General features: G+C 35.8%; 1 protein-coding gene across 1 annotated transcript in view; it reads right to left on the bottom strand.

Annotated features, from left to right (window-relative positions):
- Positions 1-15,659, bottom strand: part of CUL5 (cullin 5) — a 35,176-nt gene that overhangs the window by 10,290 nt on the left and 9,227 nt on the right. The window contains 11 exon segments of the mRNA XM_068423087.1: positions 2,281-2,345; positions 2,950-3,057; positions 3,825-3,955; positions 7,259-7,352; positions 8,562-8,658; positions 8,737-8,878; positions 9,971-10,031; positions 10,033-10,113; positions 13,213-13,266; positions 13,268-13,393; positions 14,774-14,873. Of these exon segments, the coding sequence (XP_068279188.1) occupies positions 2,281-2,345; positions 2,950-3,057; positions 3,825-3,955; positions 7,259-7,352; positions 8,562-8,658; positions 8,737-8,878; positions 9,971-10,031; positions 10,033-10,113; positions 13,213-13,266; positions 13,268-13,393; positions 14,774-14,873 (1,059 nt within the window).

A 15,659-nucleotide genomic window follows, 5' to 3' on the forward strand; every position in this document is an offset into this window, starting at 1 on the left:
CTTTAAAGAAAGTCTCAAGAACAGCCTCCTGCACTGCATTTCAGAGACTGCAAAACCCAACACATCTGTCACATAGTAACAGGATAAAATTATTTTGTAACAGGTATAAACAGCAGACTAACAGCTTGGAGATCAAAGGCAGATTAAAGTTGAACAAGAAGATGCTCCAGTAGACAGACTGTGGTTCTTCAAAAGGCATGCAAGCACAATTCGTGTTCTGAACCTGTGTCTAGACTGGTAACTAAAATAGTGCCAAGGACCAATCCCTATTTCTAGAGTCAGATGGCACCCACTAGACTGCTAGTCTCAAGGGCCCAAAACAAAGGCAGTGAGTTAGACAGCAGGTTAAGAAGCTGCTGGGATGCCCAGAGATCCAGTATTCTTGCTCATTCTCTCACCCTCTCACCAACTGGTTTAGACAGTGCTAAAACTCTTATCCTTTTAAATTCATGAAGCAGCTTGCAGGCTAGTGTCTTCGGCCCTCCTAAAGACCATTCAGAGTAAAAGCAGATCACTAGTCTTGGTTATTACAAAACAGAACCCTTATTTAATGAATGTGTTTCCAGGTATTTCTGAACAGGAGTCTTCAAGATCCTGACAGCAATGAAAAATTACCAAATTCCATATTCTTAGGCTGAACTTAATGGCACAATTAAGCAGGATGAAGTTTCATTTTACTTAAACCAGGCTGCACACATAGACAACTTGGAAGAGCTTGGGAAGAAGAATCCTGAACAGAAGACCATCGCCATCATGGTGGTTTCTAAGAAATCAGTAGGCAGGTTTAGCTTTAGGAGTGAAACACAGTTTGAACGACGTATTGATTTGGATGCTCCCAGGAGAAATGAAAACACTAGCAGAGACCTAAACAACTCCTCTACCTTGCCTACATCTATAGCTGTTGGAGCGTGTCCAGATGAGGGCCACAAAGATGATGAGAGGGCTGGAGCACCTCTCCTATGAAGACAGGCTCAGAGAGTTGAGGCTGTTCAGCCTGGAGAAGAGAAGGCTCCAGGGAGACCTTCTAGCAGCCTTCCAGTACCTGAAGGGGGCCTACAGGAAAGCGGGAGAGGGGCTTTTTACAAGGGCATGTAGTGATAAGACAAGGGGGAACGGTTTTAAACTGAAAGAGGGTAGTTTTAGATTAGATCTTAAGAAGAAATTCTTTACTGTGAGGGTGGTGAGACACTGGCACAGGTCGCCCAGAGAAGCTGTGGATGCCCCCTCCCTGGCCGTGTTCAAGGCCAGGTTGGATGGGACTTCGAGCAACCTGGTCTAGTGGAAGGTGTCCCTGCCCATGGCAGGGGGGTTGGAACTAGATGATCTTTAAGGTCCCTTCCAACCGAAACCGTTCTATAAGAAGTATACAAAGCAGGGATCCAGGTTTTTGTGAAGGTGTTCCTCCAATAACATAAAAACAGCAAGGCTAATCCCTGTCTAGGCTTACCATTAGTACAAAACCAAACACAGAATAAGAATCAAAATGCTGCACAGATATTTATACCCATCCACCCCTAACTAGAAGTTACTGGAAAGGGAAGCTGGCAGCCCAGCTACGTAAGTTTTGTTTCTGTAGTAAATCAGACCACAAACTACATATAAGCAATCCCAACCACCTAAATACGTACAGATTCCTATTCAAGTGGCACATGACATGTTAAACGTTAACCATCAATTAACTGACTGCTACCTTCACTTAGCTGAGTTAGAAGAGTGGCTACTGTAAGCATGGTTTTTCTTCTTGAGTCACCCAGGTCTGCTTAATCTACTGGAAGTTTTTTAAACTAACTTGGTTAATCCTGTGCTGAAACAAAAATGTAACACACAGACAGGTCACACTCACAGCTGGCACAAGAGGAAGGGGTAAACAGCTTGTGGATGGTTACACCTTAATCAGCCAAAGTTTATTCCCATAAAGATTACTGGCTCAGTTTTCCCCAGGACTTTTACTGAAGTCACAGCTGTTATACAGCTCAGGTTTTTGTAATTAGTAACTCAGGAAGGTATTATTAAATTCAGCTAACAAACTGACTCATTACTATAAAAGAATAGATCTCCAATTACTACAAATAAATTTGAGATTAAACAGGCTGCTATTCACTGATCCACTGCCACATAAAGAGTGTCTTACCAGAAGCTGATAAGCAATCTGAAACTCCATAATGCAAAGAACACAAAGCACTTTTAAACAGTGTTACTTTTTGAAGAGATATTTTAAAAGAGAAGCTCAATCTTTAACAATTTTAAAACCTTGATTCACATGAAGTTTATATGGCTCACCCCTTTTGCTTCAATGGCAATTCAAGTTTAAATATTGTAGCATCATTCACAACTGCTTTGTATGCCTGAAAAGTAATTACAGATTATTAGTGCTTCACTCAGTTTCTCTCTTTAACATATGAATCACAAAGGTTTTATCTCTCTTTTTAGATTACTGCAACATGAAATTAATCCCAATGTTTTTATTAGCCCATAGTTTGCAGATTTGATTTTTCAATATGAGAGTTCAAATCCTATGACTCAATTTCCCATTAACTGTTGTTTTGTGTTTTCCTCTTTTCCATTAACATACTACTTTCCTTTAAGCAACAACTTAGGAAAGGATTGCATGGAGCAAGTTCCATATCTGTCATGAGACTACACCCAAATATGTAGTAAATTCTAAACATAAATATATTGCTGAATCAGACATTAAGGTGCTCAACACAAAGATCATCCTCTGATGTGCTCTACAACATTACAAAGCTGAACACAAATGCAGCTTTATGCACAACTACAACACAAATTAAAAGCTTATCAGTTAATAAGTTTCATCAATATTTTAGTCTGCATATTTACTAGAGTAAGAGCAGCTTCTAGATTTAACAGTGAATGGGTACAAGGATTTCAGAGACATCATAAGAACAACAATTTTTAAACTGAAAAGAAATGATCAGCAGAAACACACACCTTATCTCTTGCAGTAAGAAATCTTGGATCATCTTGAAAAGCTTCTTTAACCAATTTACTAAATCGATTAAATAGTGTGAGCAATTGCTCTACGTATTTCTCAGAATCCTAAAGTTAAAAAGGTAAAAATCAAATTTAAAAAAAGCTGCACAGAATTCAGTTTGAGCTTACATGTAATTCCCTAATCTGTAATAATGTCATATCCGCAAGCCTGCACACTATGAATGAGCATTTTATCATTGCTCTCTGTACTAAAGAGCTCTACAGCATGTAAGCCTCAACACAGACTTTGAGGATAGTATTTGCAACATACAAACATGTATATACACATAGAAAAAATATATAACTTTCAAATATTATATAATAACTTCTAAATAAATAAAGTTTTCGAGGACCAATAAAAGGCACATCCTAATTGCTGCAGATATTCAGCCCTCCTAGACCCAGAGGAAAACATGACAGAAAGCTCAGAAAGAACAGTGGGGAAAAAAACTTTTAATTTCCACACCAAACATCCACTCTTAGACTGAAAGCAAATTTCAAATTTCATCAAGAAGTTAGAATTCTGAAAAAACTGATTATGCTTTTTTTAATTAAGATGCTAACACAATCCTACTGTATAAGTATCCCATGCACTTAATTTATAACCTTTTCTTTACCGCAAATTAGATTCATGTTTTAAAGTTACAATGGAAAACAAAAGGAATAAAAAATTATTCTAAACACATTTAAAACTTTCAGTGGATCAAAATTCATTGTTTAAACATAAAATCTTCAAAAATTATTTCCACTCACAGGTATGTCCCACAATTAGACAGTACTTAACTTACGCAAAGTTGTTTTTTCATTATTTTATTAAAAAACGATACACTTACAGTAGTAATAGTTTCAGCAGCTGCTACCATATCTGCAAGTCCAGCACTAACAATATGTTCTTCCAAGTCTTTTAGCATAGGCTCTATGCCATTCGGAACTTTATCCATCAGTGAAAACATTAAATGCAACTCTGAAAGATACAAATACTGATAAAGCCACCAGCCAAAGACCTGTATAAAACCCAAATATACCGCATTTCTGCTAGGGATATCTCAAGTGGCACACTGGATGTAAAGAGCAGATAATCCAATTCATCTCTTAAAAGGAAAAATGATTTGAATACTGCTCTAATTCTGGTCCCACAAGGAGATTCTTCTGAAGGCAAAAAGAGATTCTTATTGCAACATAATACTTGCTTATGCATATAATATCACAAGCTTGAATACAAAACCCTAAAGTCAATGGCAATTTGGATTAAGTCCCTGGCAAAAATGGGTCTCTCTCAGTTGGAAGCCTACAGGAGTTTATGCAGGAAATTGTATGGATTCAAGACTTTATATATTTTTTTTAAAATTAAAGCCAAACAGAGCTGTCTTTGTGTATCTTCCAATATCATCTACAATGTTTTCATTAAAAGCATGCCAAATTCTAAAGCAATGAAAACTGACTAAGGTAAACAGCATTTTTTTTCCTTTATCTCTTCCCAAAGAGTTTATTTAGTTTCTCTGAAAGCTACTAGTTCAAAAACTTTAAATATGGTTTGTCTACTTTTTGTGAAGGTATTTCAAAACTACTAAAAAAAAAAAATACTGAAACATCAATAATCATCTTGAGAAAGCTGTCCACAAAGGAATACCTGGATTAAGGCTACCAGATTGTTTTAGAGACCACAGAGATTTGAACTAAACACAGCCAAGGACTCTGCTTAATGAAGTAGAACAAACTGATCATGGATTCTGATTCTTTTTTTGATAGAAAAAAAAAAAATGATAATTTGCTTAGTTCCTCAATGCTATATCTACTGTGAAAGGGGAACAAAAGCCAGAGGCCCTGTCTTTGTTTTCTCCTCTGCAATACTTCTGCCAGCGACATCTGCAAGATCCAGTCCCACTGAAGATGAAATGTATGTTATCAACTTCTGTATCCCAACAACACTTGCAGAACCAAATAGAAAAGCAATGCACAAAGAGGAAAAAATTCCTTTTAGAACATAACAATGCAAATTAAAGAATGGAAACTACCAACAACCTTCCACAAGAACTTGCAATGCTACTAGAGGCAACTCACAGTGGGCTAAACAATGGGATTTCAGGAACCAGAAAAAAATGGGAGTCAGTGGTATTCTCAGTGCAATTTAGACGTACTGTAAGTGATGGCAGCACTGTTTTACATAGCATAAATTCAAAAAGCTCAACTTTTACAGGATCTTTCATCTGCACTTTAAAAAAGGGTGAGAGGGAGGAAGAGATGGCGGAAAACAGGAAACAAGAAGATACATTAAAGGGTTCTACATCTGTTTCTGTAAACTAGTCATGGCATGAATAATTCAAGAAAAAAATTCAGTAGTTTCTCCTAATAAATAGTGGCAAAGGAAGACTTCAGGTGCATCCCTAAAACTGTAGGAACCTGAAAAAAACCAGATTCTTCAAAGACAGATTTCAAAGTAACAAAACCAAAAAAACATTTCACTGGAATTTCTCTCAGAATACATTATGATAGTGAAAAGTAAAGAAATCAATATTGTAGTTGTTGGGGCACTTAAACAAGTGCTGTTTTCATTTTGTATTCATAAAAGCCAAGTTTACTTTTTGTATTATGAAGTATTTCAAGAATAAAATTTAGGCCGCCCATTCCCAATGCTGTACGCAAAAAAAACCCGCACTAAGCCCACTATGAAGAGTGTTTGCAAGTTACAACATCTTTGATGGTTTTTAGTTGGAAAACATTATGCCTTCCTTCCTTTGTACGACATGTAAATATTAAGTACTTAATGTAACAGAATATTTTACAGCAGTGCCCAGCTCATAGCCAAAAAACCCAGCCCTTTTTTGTCAGATGCTGTTTAACAAAGAAAACACGAAATTCTTTGGGGCAAGTAATATCAGAAAGGCACATGCATAAGTGAAGTACAGCAGAGGATACTATCAGATGTATATATCACTATGTATAGCTCCAGCCTTTAAATAACTTTTTCATTATCTACACCTGCATCCTTCATTAAAACATTTTAAACAGCACAGGTAGGTCTAGGGGAACAAAAAAAAAAGACTTGAAAGAGATGCTTGAGCTCTTGTATACTGAACAGAAGTATTTTGCAGCCAAGCAGTATCATGGGGCAGACGTAGCCACAAGGAAAGAGAGGACTGTGTGAGTACTTCAACAAGTTTCTGAAGAAAGATGCTTTGGATGCTACAGATGAATGCTTCTGAAGCTCTACATTTAAGTAAGCCTCCTGTATTCTCCCAAAGGCTGTAATATATACTCGTAAGAAGTTTGGCGCTTTCTAGATTTAGCTCTGGACTACTGCCAGAAATCATGCTGCTAGATGAACAGATCAGTATGACATAGCTTTGCGGTCAAATATTTTCTGAAATGCTAGCTTTAGAAATTATTATTTTCTATGCTGTTCTATGTCATAAAACAATTTTCACGTTTGCACAGAAATGAAAACTTCACATAGACACTGGTAAATATTCCCTGGCTGCAGGATATCGAGACTTCAAAAACAATAATTAACCTGTGATCTCAGCTTTTATTTTTTTCAATTCCCCTACTTGAATTATGACATTTTAATGACATATCTAGTTTGGTTTATCATACAGGACCAACACAAGACTTTTGAACTACATTAACCTCTCAATTTACAGCAGCAGAGTTAAAAAAAAACATCGAAAACTTTAAAAAGGCAGGCAGAGCTAACTTTCAATACTCACAGTAACATACTGGCTATAAAACCAGATGAAAAACTTGCAGAGATGTTGTTCATTGACCTATTGGTCTTGCACCAATAACGAGAATAAGAAACTTTTCCCCCTGATTTTCAGAAAAAACAGCTTTGTAAAGAGATGCTTCACTTTTTTTTTCCAGGGGGAAGGGGGTAGTGAGGGTGGAATGAAGGGGGAGTGTTTGTATCTGAACTCTTCAAACAGAAAATAAGACACGTGCAATATTTACCAGAGTTGGTCAACATGAGGAAAATAAGTTTTAGGTAAAATAAACAGAGCACAAAATATTGTTTTCTTTCAAGCAAGATGAGAGCTATCCAGTCATTCAAATTAGGGTATTGTACATACACATTTCAGAAGCGATATAAAAAAAAATACTAACCAATGATGGTCATTTTTTGTGGAAAACCTCCACATGCAGTAATATTTATCTATGAAAACATTGCCACCGTCTATTAAAAACAGTAATTTGATATATCTACAAACAAATCTATTTTTATGCAGCTGATGCTGAGGTCATCCTGCACTGTTCTTGGAGCTTCACTTACTTTCTGTTTCATTTCGTTTGATCATGCCTTGGCATTCAGCTAAAATAGTCTCTTTAAAAGATGTCACCAGGGCATTGACGCAGCACTCCATTAGCTGAAATATATTAAACACAGAATTAGCTCATTTAGCCCTCTCAACATCAAAGTCAGATCTCTCTCAAGTTTGCCATGACACAAAATCTAGCCTGTTCTCAACAACTGGGCTCTATATAGTAATTCATTCCCTGATTCATGAAAGTATGTGTAGTTTGAAGAAAAATCTATACAGGAAACCATATTTCTTCAAAATGTGTAGGTTAGTAAATGTGGTAAACTCTCTTCCAAACCAGTAATGAGTTTAATATTTCTGTTGCCTCTTTTCTCTCAAGGGAGCCATCACTTTTGGAACACCAACTACCCTACTTAGTTTCCAAGCATACATCCAAGAGCTAAGAATAGTTCTCATTCCAGCATGCCCTATTTGGACCAGGCTGGTTGGCTTGAATCAAGACACTATGGCTAGATCTAGAACAGAAACTGCTTGTACACATGAGGACCATCTCTCTTTTGTCAGCCTCTTTATACGGGTTACAACTTACAGCTGTGCAAAATAAATGATTCACAACTTAACAAAAGACATAAAATACATTGTGATCCACTGCAGAAAATTAAGATTTAGAGTATTTATTTAAAATAACCTGTTTCCTGAAGTAATTTCAACACAATTTATGAACTATTCATTGCAGTTAAATTGTCCTCCAGAATCTGAACTGTGTAAAATATTGCTCAAGGACAGGAAAGGGAAGGAAAAAAAAGAAAACACATCCTTTATATTACATGCCCATATTTCAGCCTACAAGGAAATCTAGAACAGTTTTAATGAAATTTCTATTGCTCCTTTTGATTGCAATGAACAAGAACTCTTTTCAGATATTCTAAATGAGCACTGAGAAACCCTTTACCTACTAGATTGGCCAGCTTATTTCCAAACATCATTCTCATTCGCCATTAAGCAGAGAAAAAAAAAAATCATACCTGACTCAAAATGAAAGAATAAAGATCAGCTTGAATAAAAACCTGCCCTTCAATCTGAACTTCTGATCTACATTTACTATTAAAACATCTGTAGAAACTGTAAATTGCCAGATTGGAAAGTAATACAGATTTTTTGCAAGAAAAAATATACTGGATGATTAAAAAACATAAAATCAACAGTTTTGTATCAATCTACTGCTACCAAATAATACTGTAACACACACAGCAATCAAAAACTGCAATGTAATAATACTATATAAATATAAGATACATCAAAATTTTTCTACACATTATACTTACTGCTTCTTACGGAGTTACATTCACGCCTTGTTTCTAAATATCGTAGTGCTCTTTTCTCTTCTTCTTTTAGTTTAGCATCTGCCTGTGCAAAAGTAGAACAGCAATCATTTTAAGTACTAACACTTCCAGAACAAAGTTACAACAGAATTTTTTACTTACATATTTTCATATAATTCTGTACACCATTTTGTTGTAAATAGGAAGGAGCCTGTGTTCTATAAAATCTCTCTGTTGAATCCAAATATGCCTTTTCAAAGTTATCCCGATATATCTGAAGTTTATCTTCAGGATTAGAACAAAGGTTAACTGCAAAGAGAAAGTCCAAACTTACTCTGAAGTCTTGGAAACTTATGTGGCTAATAATATGCAAATCTCTCTCATTAAAGTGAGTCTTGTATTAAAAGGCTGCATTGAACAATATCCTATAAATGCACTCTGATCCTTAAAGGTAACCAAAATTGTCCAGTCTTTGCTCCAAAACATTTAGATTAACTATAGGGAACTGGAAAGAACTGCGTGCTTATGTCCGGCATTTTTTAGACATTCAAACATGGGTAACCAGAAATACACATACAATTCCAAAATTGGAAAGAAAAAAAAAAAAGGCAAAAAAACAAAAGCTCAGCATAAGGACTAATGAAAGTGAAAACTTCTCCACCTGACTCTGCAAACAGCTTTGCTTAGACACTGCCCTTAGAATCCCAATGTCTTCATTTTAGACTTTTTTTTTTTTTTGCATTAGGTTTTTTTCTGTTTTACAAGGACTAGAGACAGGGAGCTTACTGCTACCCAGCAGTGGTTTGCACTATTTGGAAAAAAGTTTCCAGCTTCCTCTCACTGTACAGAGAAATAAATAAGTAAATATATAAAGTCCTTCAATGGAATAAGCTTTAAAAAAAATTTAGAATTGGACATCTGTAAAGCCGCCTGAGAGAGTAGCCACAAGTTTAATTCAACATGCTTGCATAACTTTCAAGAAGAGGCAGGGCAATGGTGAAATGTCATAGAAGTTTTCAGATACACAGATCTGTTTTGCAAAGAAGAAGAAGACTGGGAGTCTTAGATGCAGCCTGTTTAGCATTTCTTCTTCAAACCGTCTGAGGAAGCAGACACAGTACAGAAAGAAGCACAGGACATAAGGTTATATCTGCAACCCTAAAAGGTCAGAAAGTAGTTTCCTCTTCGAAAACACTGATTTTGCAGTAACTGCTAAGTAGTTAAATCACTTCGAAGTTAAAGATTTTAAGCAAAATTTAACTGGTATCGCATAACAACAAAATCAATACAAAATGCAGAGATAGTAATTCCAACCCTACCACCACAATTGTCAACTTTGTATAATGAAAATTCATTTACTAAAGTGAGGAGGCAACAGAGATCAGTCTGTGCAAGACATACCATATGATTCTCGAACTCCAATAACGAGCTGAGAGTCGAATGCTTCTCCTAGTCTTTCAGCGGTGAACTAGCTTCATCGCACTGTCCTGAAGTCTGTTTTTTATATTTGAAAATATGGATTCATTCCATGTATCTAACATGAGCTGTGTATCAGGAAGAAAAAAAAAAATCCTGTCAGAAAGGTACATGCAGACCTAAGTTTGTGCAAAAGAAATACAAGAAATTATAAATTACTTCATTTCTATTTCTGATGTAATTTTCAGGTTATATACAGCATGTTCAACTACTTTAGAACGTGATCGTGCTCTGAGCTTGTTATAGAAGCAATATTCTAGCTCACATTCTAAGCTTTATGTAACTGGACAGCTAGGCGAAAGCAGTATTTGATTCAGATATTAACTCCCATAATTCTGTATTATTTCTACAGTCTCAGTGATCAGTCAAGAAACTTTTCCAGCAATATCAGGGGGTACTGATACAAACATCCAAATATAGTTCACTATTGGCAGGCTCAGTCTGAAACAAAACGAAAAAACTCAATTAACACTACAGTTATGTAAAGAAAAAAAAAATTATGGTTTTGGATTTATCTAATATGAAAGTTCAATATGCAAGTAATGCATGTATCATTTATAAAACACTGCAAGCCTCATCTAAGCACTGCAAAGTTTTAAAATTAGTTAATGAAGGCCCCTAACAAAATCCTCATCACTCAAAGGGTCCCCTTCATATTCCATAGTGTGATTTTTTTTTTTTTTTTTTGGTGATTGCTACTGACACTGCTGCAAATGTATTGCATTACACCTGATCACCTGACCCAAGTGTGCTCCAGCTGAGCAACACGAAAAGCTCACTGCCAGGCCAGGCCACACTTACACCCACCTAAGCTCCACCAGCTGTTCAGTAGTAAATACTCAAAGCATTGCTACATGTTTGTTAGAAGTCTTAAATCTGCTTTAGAATTCAAGTTACTGTGGTCATTTTTTTGCTCTCCGACACTGGGTCCAGCTCCTTCTATATGCCACTGAATACCTAATGAAATTATGCCAAAGCTTAAAAGATATTTAGTTTTTTTCTATCTAACTCATGCCATTTCATTGCTTTAGAAGAAAGCTCAAACTTAATCTTCAAACTTGACAATAACTGCTATGAATGTAATTTAAGCATGCCAATTGTCAGTCTACACTGGCAGTGGAAAGCAGGTTGGAATCATAAATTTACCAGTTCAAACTACCTCATGACTGTGAATAAGCTTACTAAAACCAAGCTTCAGACGACTTGACACAGTTGTATGGCAAAATTAATAGTAAAGCTTAGATGGTCTTGTTCCATTCTTGCTTTGTAAGTTTTAGATTTTAACACAGCAAGCACCTAATAAAGTCAGATATCCTTTCAAGAGAGTTAAGTTTATCAACCTTTATTCTTAACTTCTCCATAACTGTGTGTCAATTTCAGCTAAATTTCCATTTCTGACACTGAAGTCATATGTGTTGGACAGGAATTATTGTTCAAAACATTGGAACATTCTTAGAAGCAAAGCTTTATTTGATGATGGTTCCTCAATTACTTTTTTCATTATTTTAACATTACTGATATGCACATTATGGTTGCACTGTACAATACAGAATTGGTTTACAAGAGCTGAAATGAGTAAAAAATGGAGAAGAAAACAGTGAGATAAAGTCAAGCAACCTGGCAGGCACATTAACAGCTTTGTCACAGTCAAACTGCTTTTAGACATTAAAGATAAGGAAGTTTTATGGATATAGTTGAAGGAAAACACACATATAATTTTGGGTGACTATATGAAGAACTCTCAAGCATGGAAAAAGTTTTCACAAGGTGCTTTTTAGAAAACTACAGAGAATGATGCCAGAAACAGGAAGTGACCTTCAGCAGTGAATATGAAATAATAAGGTAAGTTGGAGGCTCAGGGTTTCGATGTCCCAATCATGAAATGGTCCTAACTGTACTGCATATGAAAGATAAGACACATCTCCATCTGCTTCAGTCCTGAATAAAATCTGAACTATTAGATACCAGTTCTTTCTCTCAGTTCCTCCTCACTACTTCTCCACTCCACCTTGTTTTTTCTTTCATTTCTTTGTTCCTCCTGCCTTCTGCATACAGCAGAGTTAAGAGTTCAAGTTTGCCAGATTTTGGAAAGCCTAATAAGATCATATGCCTTCTCCAACATACAATGAAACAAAAAAAAGGTAACTTGAGGTGGTGATTCCTCTCTTTGCTGCTGTTGTCTCTTTCCTTTTGTTCAAGGAAGAGGTATAGAGGATCCGATGTCAAAATAGGAAGGTGAAGAAAAAAAACTTTGCCCAAAGTAATGCATTCGAACTATTTTGTTCTTCCCATCCTGGAGACAGTGGGAGAGTTAAAACAATCTTCAGTACCAAATGAAAGATTGCTAAAGAAATTCATTTCCCTATAGATACTTTCTGCAATGAAAAGGGATAATGAACGACATTAAATTAAAGCACTTAAAACTTTACAATTTGATATGCTCCTTTTTTATCTTAATAAAAGACTAAAGCAGTTTTAAAGACCATTATTCATGGGACCCAGAACACTGAGCACTCCATACTCAAAACCCTAGACCTTCTTTATGTGTTTGACATGGAATAGGAAAAAAAGATCATATTCACAAGGATTCTACATGTCCAGTCTTTTCATTGATATGACTGACAGTTTGGAGGAAGAAGGGGAAATTAGGAGATTAATAGCCATATTTAACTTAAGGTGACCGTATTTAATTGGTCATTTATAAAATGCAGAGATGTGTCCCAGTTAGATCTTGGCCTAGGGAAATAAAACTAGGAGTAGAAAAACTACTCACTTATACATACAAGTACACTTGCTACTCACAAGTATAGAAATAGGTGAATTTACAACTGCCTCCAACCCCAGGGTTCAACTCATAATTTAAAAAAAAAAAAAACAAACAAAAAAACAAAACACACCAAAAAAACAACAACAAACCCAACGCCCAACAAAGAAGTGCTTAATCACCTGAAACAAAACTGTTAATAGCCAAAGCAAAACTGCAGAAACAGAGTGAAATTATGTGGAGAGAAAAAAAAAAGTTGCAGGGTTTGTTCTGACCTTCACACTGAAGCAAAGCGATACATCATATTACATGACTGGTGCAATTTCACCTTCAGCTACAGAATCCCTTCTGCACTATTACTAAAGACAGAACAGTGTACAACAAAACTCTTAATACCTATCACTTACCTTCGAACAATACTGTCTTCTACATTAGACTTCTTGTTGCTGCCCTGCTTTGCCCATTAAAGTAATCTCTAATTGACAAAATGGCTTGGGCAAAATATCACACTGTGTGAAGAACTTGCGCCACTCCACTATATATGCTTTTAGCAAAGCTGTATCATCTTGATGACTCAGCACTCTCTGGAGGAGGGGGGGGAGAAGAGGAGGTAATTTATAAACAATATTTCTGCACCAAAATACGGACTGACTTTGCGTGTACCAAAAATAACTCCCCATATAAAATTCAAATATACATATATATCAGAATAAGAAAGTCTATATATTTAAGTGCCATTTAGTTTAGGGATGTAGTTATCAACCCATGGCATATGGACCATTTCTAAAGAGTAAAGAAAGGTAACAGCACACAAGTAGTCAGTAAGTTTAAATTTTCCAAAAGAACCAATTTTTTTCTTTTAAGCCATCTGCAAGTCAGAAAGATTAAAACCTTTGGTCTAAGGGCATGTACTGGCACAAAAACCCAAACTTGTAAGGACTATGTTATATTCTAGTGCAACAATGAAAAGTTTAATTCAATGGCATCTACTAACGTTCCATTAGACCCAGAGAGCCAGTTAACATGTATATTTTATTTAAGCCTGGGAACTAGAACTACATTGTACAATGGCTATCCTAATGGCATTGTACAATGGCTATCAAACAACAGCCAACGCAGACCATATAGAAGGTTCCAGTTCAGCATAACGTTTATGCATGTAAGCAAGCAAGCTGATGGAACTTAAAAATCAACATTTATATGCCTGGTTATACAAATGCCTATATAAGAAACTATTTTCCTTTGAGCAAAGCCTTAGTGGTGTAAATCTCTTCGCTAAAGAAAGATTTTATAGACTTTCATTTTCTCCTTTCCAAACCTTTGTCATGGAATTTTTAATATTTTTTTAATCTTACAACAACCCCCTCTTTTAAATCCCATATTACAGAAAACATCTTTTGCTATACATTTTACAAACACAGAAACTTCCTTTCAATCTATTGACAACTTCAATCATTTGGGGGGAAGCCCATAAAACTGGACAGCTAAGCTTGCTGTGTCGATAACACGGATATTTCTAGTATGCCACACATATGGCTTATTTTTAAAGCCATCATGAACATGTCACCATAGCACTGAAGCTAGACAACAGAATTTTTTTTCAGACAGTAATTTCTTATATAAAATTTTGCATCAAGAGGTTTTCAAGTGGAAGAAGATTCCATAAGTACTGCTGGATAAACAAAAATAATGCTGTGTTTTGTTTTGTTTTTTTTTTTTTTAATGTAACACAAAAATCACTGCCCAACCCAGTTTCAAGAACCACGAGAAAACAATGAGCCATGGCAAACGCTCAAGGCTAAGTCTTCTTTTTGTCAACAGAAGTTCACAGGCTAATGATGATCTCCAGAACATCACAGAATTTCAAACAAAAAAAGCAATGCATTTAGATCCAATGACAGTCAGAATTATTTGGTTCTTTTTCTAACAATATGAATAGAAGTTATGAAATGTTAAGAACTTACTGCTTGTGCCTGTTTAATAAAATCGAGGATGTCTTCTTTCAGAGCCTGATGGATTTTTGCTGGACCTTTATCATCCCACAAGCAAACTGCATGCACATCTCTAGAAAACAATTTATCCATCTTTTAGTAACAGCTACTCAAAGTTTAATGCTGTAATGTATGAAGCTCAAACAGTCATAATTTATGCACATCTAAGAAATTAATACACTTTTTATCTGTCATTGTCAAACAACACACAGTTAGATCCCAGTGACACATGCAAGCAAACATGTTTGGAGAAGAGACTGAAGCTGTAAGAAAGTCTTGGAAGCAAGTAACAGCAACCTGTCCAGGAAAAGGCTATGGTCAAGAAGGAGATGTAGAAGCCAATTCTGTTTTCAGTATCTATTCAATAATCCTTATTGCATTAAGGACAATTTTTAAAGCTTTTTCTTTGACAAAGACAGAAATCACTTGCCAGTAGAAGCATTACTACTCAGCCCATATTATTCTAAAATAGTCTCATTAATATGCAGCCTTCACTCACAGTTCCACAATCCAAGCACTACAACATCCTTGTAAGTAAAGGAAACAGACCTTCCTTGTGAGAAATTTGAGCTCAGAAGCATCAGGTAATTTAAAAGACGTTTTAATTAGTTTAATAAGATCACTTAAACATTTCATGACAGTGGCTAGCATTTTAAAGTGAAACCCTTACTGCAGAAAAGCTAACAAACAGCATCGCAAAGCAAAATTCTATTAACGACTTTTAATCAACATTCAATAAATTCCTGTTTTTCCTAGCTGACAGCCCAGTAAGTGTAACTTAATTCCTATTTTCTTTCCATACTAAAGGACTAAATAAGCAAGTTACACTCCTAACCATACGTCACATATAATGTAGCCT

Source organism: Nyctibius grandis, chromosome 2 (genome assembly GCF_013368605.1).
Source record: "Nyctibius grandis isolate bNycGra1 chromosome 2, bNycGra1.pri, whole genome shotgun sequence".
NCBI classification, from domain to species: Eukaryota; Metazoa; Chordata; class Aves; order Nyctibiiformes; family Nyctibiidae; genus Nyctibius; species Nyctibius grandis.